This window comes from Schistocerca gregaria, chromosome 1 (genome assembly GCF_023897955.1).
Source record: "Schistocerca gregaria isolate iqSchGreg1 chromosome 1, iqSchGreg1.2, whole genome shotgun sequence".
Taxonomy (NCBI): Eukaryota; Metazoa; Arthropoda; class Insecta; order Orthoptera; family Acrididae; genus Schistocerca; species Schistocerca gregaria.
Window position 1 is genome coordinate 675,347,070 of NC_064920.1, and position 12,032 is coordinate 675,359,101.

The following is a 12,032-nucleotide window of genomic DNA, read 5'->3' on the forward strand; positions in this document are numbered from 1 at the left end:
TTTCACTGCAATCGGCTCAAGGGTCATGGACAAAGTATAATGGCCTCCGCAAACACGTCCTGTGTCGGTACGAGCGCGATGCGTGATTTTGTTGCGTGTGAGCACATGGAGATACTGTTCCTTTCGAAACGGCGTGGCCCCGGTGAGCGGCCGGTGGGAGAGGTGAGGGCGAGCCGGGCGTGGTAGATGCGAACCAGATCTGCTTGCGTCACAGCCGCGCCGGGACGTCTTCGGAGCGTCCTCCAAGCCTGGAGGGGGCCGCCGCTGCTCGCTATAAATCGAGGGACGGGCGCTGCTGCGGTCAGTCTTCCAGGGGCCGCCTCCTCCACATCTGCTCTCAGCTGACATGGCTCTTCAGGTGAGGCGGCAGCTGGGATCTGTGAGGTTGAGGAGAGCTCTGTAGAGCTGGGGCAGGGGCAGAAAAGACAGGCCATAAGTACAGGGGTCAGTACGCGTAGCTTGGAGTGAACAACGATGGTTGGTGGTTTCTCCATTGTAGACGAATTCCGAATAAGGGACACTATGTTAGAAACCTATACTGCACCTACCTGCATATACGAACTGTACGCTTCTGAAACGGGTCTACATTTTCGAAAAGTTTTTGTTACTAAAACAACCAAAGAATCATATCAGTAATGACCTCTACTCTCTAAGATAAGTAAAACAATCTGAATGTCAGTTCTTTCGAATTGACATTATCTGTATGGTAATATCACTGATTGTTCATTTAAGCAGCTTCTCATTTCGCCTCACGAAAGAGAGTGCACTTAGTTCCAGAACTTTTCACTAAAATCTAGGCATCATCTACATCTACATGTACGTGGTTAATCAGCTGCCCTTGCTGCTGGGTTTTATGCAGCCGCCGGCCGGAGTGGCCGAGCGGTTCTAGGCGCTACAGTTTTGAACCGCGCCACCGCTGCAGTCGCAGGTTCGAATCCTGCCTCGGGCATGGATGTGTGTTATGTCTTTAGGTTAGTTAGGTTTAAGTAGTTCTAAGTTCTAGGGGACTGATGACCTCAGAAGTTAAGTCCCATAGTGCTCAGAGCGATTTGAACCTTTTTTTCTTATGCGGCCCGCAACTCCTTCGAATACTAAGCACAAGATTTTCGTATTCTTTCGCCTGGTATGTGCAAACTATCAGTATGAAGGGTCTTTATATTATAAAACAATTGTCATTGAATGAAAAATAGTTTACCATATTACATACCCAGAGAACTTTTATTTTAATGGACTCTGGCCGCAGAAACTAATGCAATTACATTCGTAAATAGTTCTCTTACTAATCTCAGCAATGCTACAACACCAAGAAGTGAGGCCGCAAGGCGAGAAATTTATCGCAGTGGAATGTGGCAGCAACTAGTGTCGAAAGGACGATGCAAGTTTTCATTCTAGGTCACTTTTATTTTTTTAAGTTTTTACTGCAGAGACATCATTTCATTACAAATGTCTTTCATTACTCAGCATGTTGTATATGCTCCTCTCCACCAACGGGTCATCCACCAATAATCATTCATTTCCGCCTTTACAATATTCACCATTTGGAGCCTCTCATGTTTGCGTGATAAATCCATGAACTGCTGCGCCTGTGCATTCCACAGCCCGTGGAGCCTATGTATCTTCCTACTTATTCCACTACGTTAACAGTAATACTGTCAATAAGTTTTATCTCATCCGCTACAGACATATACAACCATAAATGTGGTTTAAGCTCGCCCGGCTAACAGCGCGGTCTAACGCGCTGCTTCCCGAGCTGGAAGGCGTTCCGGTCCCCGGCACGAATCCGCCTGGCGGATTAGTGGCGAGGTCTGGTGTGCTGGCCAGCCTGTGGATGGTTTTTAAGGCGGTTTTCCATCTGCCTTGGGGAATGCAAGCTGGTTCCTCTTATTCCGCCTCAGTTACACTATGTCGGCGATTGCTACACAAACACTGTCTCTAAGTACACATACACCAAAATTTCTCTACCAAGCAAAAATTTGGGGTTACACTCGTCTGGTATGAGACGTTCCCGGGAGGCGAGGGAGGGGGTGGGGTCGACTGGGGGCCGAACTGCACAATAACCCTGTGTCCGGTGTGGGGTGGTGGTAAGGTGGTCTGTCGTGGGGTTGTGAACCACTGAGGGCTACTGCGGAACGAAGCCTCGCTGTCGTTTCTAGGTCCTCTGCTCGATACACAATACATACACAATGTGGCTCAATCATTCCTTAAACCCGTCGCGTTCTCATGAAGTCTCAATCCAAAGTCTCTCGCTTGTACATCTGTCGGGTGTACATTTCCCGCATAAAACGAGTCGTATTGGAGCGTCTACTGACATGTCTATTGATCAGCTAAAATTTTCCTAAATAACATTCTCTTTCCTCGATTTTGCTAATTCTGCGTATTGTCATCCTATGACGACTTCATTACAAGGATTACTTCGTAATATTGTATTTAGAAGGTTGCATCTCTCTTTCAGAAAGGAGAAAACCTTCATCCTCAAGAAACTTCATGCCTACCTCTGTAATCGAGGTAACTAATGCTCCCTTGTGCGTAGACATGTTACTCGAAGGCAGCCAGTTCTAAACTTGCTCGTGAAAAAGAGAGGTTAATTAGAGGGACACAGTCCATGATCAAGAAACTCTGATCCCAATGTTCTGAGATGAAATTCAACCTCTGACCGATGACTCATCGAATGATGACGCTTCTGAATGCTATGATTCCGTTGGATTAGGACGCTAAGCCTGTCGGCGCTCTTTGTACCATTCGAGAGGAATTGGTTATGGGGTGACACCTGGTTTCACCGCCCGTCCCCTCTCTGAACGTCATCAACATTAGAAACATAGCACTTAATTCTACGAGCACTCATCATAGCCACCTGCACTCGATAGGTACACATGTCACATACGAATCTGTATGAAGAAAGGAAAAATCTCCAGTTAGGCCACCTACGCATGACAGATACAAGTACCAGATTTTATGAATGGAAGTAGCCATTGTGTATGAAGACACTAAAGCTGTCAAATTACTTAATGAAATCGTATTCTCTTCCATATATTCTTTAATTTTTAAATTTATCTATTTAGATTACTAAAATTTTCCTGTTACTACATGCCTTTTAGATCTACATATACATCTATACTTTGCAAACCTCTGTGAAGTGCAAATCAGAGGGTACGTCCCACTGTATGAGCTATTTGGATATTTTTCACATTCCATTCACGTACGACGCGCAGGAAGAAAGATTGTTTAAACGCCTCCGTGCATGCTTAGTTACCTAATCGTGTACTTTAATCTAATTTTGCCCTTACGAACCCTATTGGAGTGGTACGTAAGAGGTTGTAGTACATTCCTAGAGTCTTTATTTAAAGCCGGTTCTTGAAACTTTGTGAATAGACTTTATCGAGATAGTTTAAGTTTATCTTCAAGAATCTGATCGTTCAGCAGTTTCGTCATCTTTTGTGACACTCTCCTGCGAGCTAAGCAAAGTTGTGTCCATTCTTGCTGCTCTTTTCTGTATGGTTCAACATGTTCTGTTAGTTGTATTTGGTATGGATCCCACAGAGTTGAGCAGCGTTCTAGGGCATGACGCGCGCAAGCAGTCTCCTTTGTAGACGGATTGCATTTTCCCAGTATTCTATCAATAAACCGAAGCCTATCACCTGCTTTACATACGAATAAACCTATGCGATCACTCCATTTCATATCTCCACAAAGTGTTATTTGTATGAGTCGGCCAATCGCAACTGTGAATCACTGATATTGCAATCAAATGATATTAAGTTTTTTCGTTTTTTGAAGTACTCAGTTTTACATTTATTAACATTTAATGGAAATTATCAATCTTTGAATCTATTTTTGTCTTCGGGAGACATCTGAATGCTTCACGCATTTAATCTCTGCGTCAGCGAAACCACATACGCTCTGCTTCCATTTAGGGGAAACTTCCGAACTTTATGTCTGCAGAGCGGGATAAGTAGCATCCAACAAACAGATTCCCATAGCCAAATGCAAATATTTCACTTTTTTCTATCAGTAGCAAAGATTTCAAGAATTTTGCAAATTAAAGTGTGAGTTAAATGAATCAACTGATGTCTCGAAATTGGTGTTAAGAGTCTGAAGTCACTTGGCTGTGGAAGAGCTGTAGACGTTTCGCTAAGAGTTACACCCATATAAAGGAAAGTTGATGTCATGTAACGATTTCACAAAATGGGAGAGTTACACAGTACACACGACAAAATACTGACATCAGCTTATGCGCATATCATTCCTTCCTACATTTTAATGCGGTAACGAAATACCCTTCTGTCCATATGCGCTGAAGAATCCATGATACATATCTTTGATCTCAGGAAACATGGATGGGGGTAGTCCCTATCAAGGTATAATTCTATCAGATCTTTAAGGTGCTCTAAATCTATAACTTCTGTTCACATCCATAAAATGAGTACATTTTACCTGTATTAGCTTTTCACACTTTCTACCTCTAATTTCTTCCTCTGTAGGGTTTCACATAGTAATGGCAGACGATAGACTTGTCAATAATCAACATTCTGTTGCATCACCAGCGTCAGATCACATACAGCAGAGTGTTTATGAATTAAATTTCTCCGTCGCTGCAGGTATTGTTGTGCGCATGCGCGCTGCTGGGCGCGGCCAGTGCGGGCTACCTGGGCTCTCCCGCCGTCTCCTACTCGGCGGCTCCCGCCCTGCGAGGCGGCCTTCCTTACAACGCCGGACTGGGAGTCGCTGGTAAGCAGTTTGACATGAGTAGCACTAGAATTATGCCTATGTGTTCTAGATAAATAGCCTGGCATAACTCAGTTATGATTTTGTCTTTGGTGCTGATGACATTTTTAGCAGCATTGTGTTTTGGAACAGTGGATAACAGAAACATATTGCACACAGGTGTTACTAGATGTACATCAGTTCCAATTTATCATACTCTTACTTCAGTGTTGTTGCTGATGTCTAGTACTCATCTTCTCTTTTATATCCGAATTTTCATCAGAAAACAAAACGTTATTACGGTTCATCAAAGAATGGGTTGTAGTACAGAAGTACTATGTCCCACAAACTCTTCTCCCCAGGTAAAAAAGAGTGTTATTTAACAAATTACATTTTTGTGTTAAATTAGAGCATATGGTCCTCAGATTAGGTCGATTCCGAAAAAAATTGTGTGGTAACACTTAACATTCAAAAGAGAAACACAACTATCCTTCATGAAAACTGTGTATATTACGAATTCGCAAATTCCTTTTAATGAATTAATGGGCTAGTAAAAGAATAAATATTATCTAGAATAATAAAAGAGTGCATACTACTGTAATACATCTTGAGAGGTATTTTTTTACAAATTGAAACCTACAGAGGACTATGGCATTTCTTGTAGGACAGGAATTTATGATTATGGATATTTTCATATACCTGTTACTTTGAGCTCATCGTCTCAGAATTAGCTATTGAAACAATTAACTGTTTGCATTCTTACTTGTATCATTTCACTGTCAGAATTTAATCTACAAAAAACATTATCTCTAAAAAAATTTCTTTTAATTGTACATAGAATAACTCTCATAATGAAAAGGTGTTAGAAAAACAATAGAGCACAGACGTCTATGCAAAATATTGTAGCAAAAGATAACGAGGAGTTAATAGGCAATACACTAACCCAGCCAACGAAATTTAAAGAGTAACAGACGACTTAAATTCTTGTGGCAATCAAAGCTCAAGTGTTTGTCATTAGTATGTGTACATCTCTCAAAGATGAAGAGTATTAGCGTAAGTCAGGAAGAGCTGTAAGATAGAATAAGATTATTGAGAGATTAATATCCAAACAGACAACTGGTTTTGCTCTTGCCACTATATATATTTTGAAGATACGCTATTAGAAAAATACAGGAGAGAATGTGTGGTACATATGGAGGAATTTAGACAGGTACCACTTAAAGGTACAGAGGAATACCTGCATGTATTAGTCTCAACTCTGCACTTTGTGGAATTTATGGATTATAGGATTATATGTCTCATTTGGTCAGAACACCTCATGCTGCAAAATACTAACGCTAATTCTTTACAGACGAATGGAAAAACTAGTCGAAGCCAACCTCGGGGAAGATCAGTTTGGATTCCGTAAAAATATTGGAACACGTGAGGCAATACTGACCTTACGACTTATCTTAAAAGCTAGATTAAGGAAAGCCAACCCTACGTTTCTATCATTTGTAGAATTAGAGAAAGCTTTTGACAATGTTGATTGGAATACTTCCTTTCAAATTCTGAAGGTGGTAGGTATAAAATACAGGGAGCGAAAGGCTATTTACAATTTGTACAGAAACCAGATGGTAGTCATAAGAATCGAGGGGCATGAAAGGGAAACAGTGGTTGGGAAGGAAATGAGACAGAGTTGTAGCCTCTCCCCGATTTTATTCAATCCGTATATTGAGCAAGTAGTGAAGGAAACAAAAGAAAAATTCGGAGTAGGTATTAAAATGCATGGAGAAAAAATAAAAACTTTGAGGTTTGCCGATGGCAGTGTAATTCTGTCAGAGACAGAAAAGGACTTGGAAGAGCAGTTGAACGGAGTTGACAGTGTCTTGAAGGGAGGATATAAGATGAACATCAACAAAAGGGAAACGAGGATAATGGAATGTAGCCGAATTAAGTGAGGTTATACTGAGGGAATTAGATTAGGAAATGAGACACTTAAAGGAGTAAAGAAATTTTGCTATTTGGGGAGCAAAATAACTGATGATGGTCGAAGTAGAGAGGATATAAAATGTAGACTGGGAATGGCAAGGAAAGCGTTTCTGAAGAAGAGAAATTTGTTAACGTTGAGTATAGATTTAACTATCAGGAAGTCATTTTTTTAGTATTTGTTTGGAGTGTGGCCATGTATGGAAGTGAATCATGGACGATAAATAGTTTAGAGAAGAACAGAATAGGAGCTTCCGAAATGTGGTGCTACAGAAGAATGTTGAAGATTAGATGGGTAGATCACATAACTAATGAGGAGGTACTGAATAGGATTGTGGAGAAGAGAAGTTTGTGGCACAACTTGACTAGAAGAAGAGATCGGTTGGTAGGACATGTTCTAAAGCATCAGGGGATCACTAATTTAGTACTGGAGGGCAGCGTGGAGGGTAAAAATCGTAGAGGGAGACCAAGAGATGAATACACTAAGCAGATTCTGAAGGATGTAGTTTGCAGTAGGTACTGGAAGATGAAGAAGCTTGCACAGGATAGAGTAGCATGGAGAACTGCATCAAACGAGTCTCAGGACTGAAGACCACAACAACAACCTCATGCTTTTAAACTTGGGTTCTCGTATGTGCTTAACAGACTATACAGTTCAGAGAATTCTGTATTTTAATATAACATCAACCCAGCACAACAAGTAGTCAGTAGTGTACTGAAAACCATAAAACAGTTCTGCGTTACACACATGTATGCCTTTATGACCAGGTGTTCCAGTGAGTGCTGGTGTGGCTGGCCCTGCTGCAGCCACAGCTGCTGCAGCTGCTGCCGCCGCTGCTGCCAGGGCTAGGCTGTCTGGTGCTGCACTGAGTGGGTACGCACCTGGCTATGCTGGTATTGCCCCTGGCTATAATGGTATCGCTGCAGGCTACGCTGGAGTCGCCCCTGGTTACGCAGGAGTCGCCCCCGGCTACGCTGGTCTGGGTGCAGCACGTTATGCTGGTCTCGGTGCAGCACGCTACGCCGGTCTGGGCCGCCTGGCCACTGGGCTGCCCGCCGAGCTGGCTGACCCGTACTATGACCCTAACCCGCAGTACAGCTTCAGCTACAGCGTCAGCGACGCCCTGACCGGCGACGCCAAGCAGCAGCAGGAGAGCCGCAGCGGCGACGTGGTGGAGGGCAGCTACAGCCTGGTCGAGCCCGACGGCAGCGTTCGCACTGTGGACTACACGGCCGCCCCTGGCGTCGGGTTCAACGCCGTGGTCTCCAAGAGCGCCGCTGCTCCTGGATCGCCTGCTGCTGCCGCTGCAGCCACTGCGGCCGCCGCTGCTGCCGCCTCTGCCAGGGCTGCCCTCGCAGGTAACTGTAGTGTAATAGTACATGTCATAGATTTTCTCAAAAGCCGTAGTTCTGAAATATTTTTTCTACAGGTATTGGTGACAAAAACCTTAGAACAAATATGTGCATTCTTTGATGTCATTTCGGAATTGAATTACAAATAATCTTGGCGGTAATAAAATATTTATTGACAACGGTACCCGATTATGGTCAAAATGTGAGACTCTTCGGACTATATGCACCATAATTGTTCATAGGGAATAACGTTCTAGAAAAGTTCCACACATAGACGCAAATGTACTATAAAAATAATATTTGGCCTCCATTCAAGAACTACATGTGAGCAGTTGTTTAAGAAATTAGGCATGCAAACAATACATTTACTTAGTCAATGTCTTTTAAGAAGAACCAACCATGATCTGTGTATAATAACAGCATTCATAACATAAATAGGCTCCACTATCAATAGCCTAACACATTTCTCAACATATAGGGAGAAAGCAAGTAGTCCAACTCCGTTTTGAATGAATGAATTTTTTCAAATTGCTACTACACAGCTTCTGTTCGCTTTATGAGTTTGTCAACAGATAGTTTATATGTGGTGGGGATTGTGTATGCATCGTGTAGTATTAGGTATAGTACAGAAATCCTCTAGTGCATTCTTAGATTGTAGAAGAAATGGATTCATTCAGCTGTTCATCTATTTATTAAGATGTGTCAAGTATGAATTTGTTTTGTGTGAGAGGCTACAACGAGCAACTATTCTGTGCAGTTGTCTTTATGTTGGTACTAAGAAGTTAAGAAGTATGGAATGAAGAAAAGTCTGAGAGAAAATTCCGTGACATCACACAGTCAAGTCATCTCAAGCAGCTGGAATATGAGCAGTTCCCATGACATCCCCAAGTGACGTATGGGTAAACAACAACAATGTCGCATGCTATGTAGTAAGAGAGATTTGAGATATAATCCAGGACATCGATGCTTGGTCCGTCTGAATGAAATAGCATAATGCTATCTCTTCTCCCTTTGCAGACTATTTACTTCTTACATCACTAGACATCGAACTGTGTTTCTCTGGATCAATTGCAACGACACTAACTTGTATCGTGATCTTCACTACAAGAAACGAAAGTGTACTATACAGCAATCACAATAATTTTTAATGGGTACAGTGTCTCTGAAAAAGAGGGTACCCAACATAGTTCTGTAGGTTTTTGAGGTCATTCACATTGAGGACAAAATCTCCTGAGTGATTGGGTCATGCCACTTCTTTTTTTACTTCATCCTCTCTCGGATCCTCCTCATGAGTCTTCTAGCGTCCACAGGCAGCTGAATACAGCATATTGATGCTATTGCAGCCTTCATGTCGCGTGTATCAGTTTGTAATAGCTAATATTGTGAAAAATTTGCTGTCCAAATACATATGTAAGCTGTGTCTCAATGTTCATTTGATCCGCATTCCTAGTATAGAATAAGAACACAATTCAAAATCAATTTAATTTAGAATCACCTTGCTTTCTCAGGAGCAGTGAATGCTTGCTGTAATACCTGAGCCTTTCTGACAGACTTTCCGCGCTTCGTTTCAGCTGGCAGAATTCCCGGTGCTGGTGGATACCCACTGTCCCCAGCGGCCGCTGCTGGAGTCTATGGAGCGCCTCTGAAGACCGCACACGCTGCCCTCGCCACACCACATGCAAAGGTCCACTACTAGACGCGATCTGACTCTCGCCTCCTGTAACTAGCTACAAACGTGTAGCAAAAGCAAATGACAAATGTAAATAAAAGGCTAGTTTTCATTAAATTTTGTGTCTTTACTGCAATTATGCTTCATACCTCTTACATATACGAGGTCTCCTACTATTCTCTCCAACTACCGTTTAGGTTGATGTATTGAGAAATAACGCATACACAGAGAAATCTCTTGCTACAGGTGATAAATTAGCTCAGACCTACAGCTTGCTTTAAAAAGTGGATCTGCTAGATACCTTATAAAATGAGATATATATCTCCAAAAAACGAGCCTAATTGTGATATATGCACACACGAATAGTGGCTAACACAACTACGTCACCTACTGCAAAAGAAAATGCAAATGATCGACATCGAAGTAAATTGGATGCGATTCCCAGTGAAACTATTTCCTAAAGGTAATATCTATGCTCTGGTGTTTTGACGTCATAAATATCGGAACAATGTCGTAAAAATTCGATGTGGGATATTTTAGTCCTCATGAATATACACTGCCTGATAAAAAAAGTGAAGCACGCTGAACATATGGTCGTATCTCAATGTGACTTCATACACGTACTCACCATCGGCTGGTATTTAAGACACTCCGCACCAACGAATCACAGCAACTGTCCACATCCTAGAGGAAACAACGTCATACCGATAAGTGTGCTCAAATTGCCAAGTTTTTTATAAATTTAACTCAATTTTGTGTTCACTGAAACAACAGCACATAGCCTCCCAAGTCGTCAAGTTTCATTACGTTTCCTCCCCACCTCCCTTCCTGTATGATCGGTTTTTTTCAGGCACTGTACCTATGAAAACTATTGCCAGCAAGTAACGACGGTAGACCGCCGTGGAACATCTACAAACCATGACCAAATCCTTTAACGCTTTTAGACCCACTGGTTACGATTGTATAAATTAACTTTTACTGTGTCTTAGCTGCAACATAAGTACTTTTTTCAAATGAGAGTCTGAGGTACACGTTTGTGAATGTTTAACGTTGTCATAATGTGCAAGTGCTGCCAACTGTTGGGCATCACTACGAAAATATCAGCAAGTCAAAGTAGCAGAGCGCAGCAGTTCGTGACCACCAGAATTCATGGATGTGATTGGTTCACTATATTCCACAGGATAATTGAAATACTTATTCTTATTTTGCATGTTAATTACAACAGACAGTATTTCGTAATCAGTACATAAAATAAAATCAAGTGTACAAAGTGTATTTTGAAAACGTCAAAAAATCACCTAACTGTGTTGCCATACAGAGTAAAATGTTCCTTCTCCCAGAAAAAAAATTCAGGTCTAAGAGGGTTAAGTGAATTTTCTTCCAGGGACCATCGACATTTGAACAAGTTATTACACACATCTCATACACGCAAGAAAGTTATGGTACCGTGTAGAAGTCACAGGAAAACTGGAACCCAACGTGCTTCTAACAAATTAGTAACATTTCAACAGCTACGAAAAACTCGTATATTTATTAACGGCATTGTTTTTCGATTGGTAACCAACTAGCGGCCAATTCTGTCTTCGAATGGGTAGTGTTAACTGTCTACGGCTGGACGACTTTTCTGGCGTAGCAATAATAGAGCTAGTTACATGCTCCATAGATAATTTGAACGATTCTTTCCTCGACATTATGTGAAGCGTGTCAGTATACATTAATGAACACATTACAATTTTTAGGCCTACTGATCCAACTGCACTATTTCTCGGTTTAGTCACATCAATGTGACCACCGCCGATGTTTAACGTCAACATGCAATGACCACTTATTGATGGCTGGTGGCAGCACAGTGAAGGTTATATAACGCGTATCGGAGGGGCAGGGGAAGGGGAGCGGGGGGGGGGGGGGGGGTGGGGGTGGAGGGGGACATGGCAAATAGTGCAGTTGTTGGCGTAATCCGGAAACAATGATTTATATGACGTCCAAAATACAATTATAATTGGCTGTCGGCCGTAGCACTATGTGCTAGCATTTCCGAAACGACTAAGTGAGTAAACAGTTCGCATGCTGCTGCGGTTAAAGTATACCGTGCTGGCAAAATGGAGCAATCCAGCAGCTCACCGCCCAGGTGAATCAATGGCTACCAACAGTCCCTCCTGAATGAACGCCCAGTGAACACTGCTCCGTGTGGGCCTCAGCAACGGGAGTCTGGTCGATTCATGCATGTAGAGTGCTGTTCATCGATGACGAAGGCTGGAATTTGCACGCCAGTACAGAAACTAGACGTCCACCGAGCGGCGGAAGGTGGCCTGTTCAGATAAATCACGTTTTGTACTCCCAC

The 12,032-nt window shown here is 42.3% G+C and overlaps 1 protein-coding gene across 1 annotated transcript; it reads left to right on the forward strand.

Moving 5' to 3' along the window:
* The first annotated feature begins 307 nt into the window (after positions 1-307).
* LOC126362949 (cuticle protein 18.6-like) lies at positions 308-9,808 on the forward strand. Its single transcript, XM_050007925.1, has 4 exons — positions 308-358; positions 4,596-4,725; positions 7,438-8,028; positions 9,594-9,808. Exons 1-4 carry the CDS (start codon positions 347-349, stop codon positions 9,716-9,718), a joined length of 858 nt encoding a protein of 285 aa, XP_049863882.1. The 5' UTR covers positions 308-346; the 3' UTR covers positions 9,719-9,808.
* Positions 9,809-12,032: the final 2,224 nt, after the last annotated feature.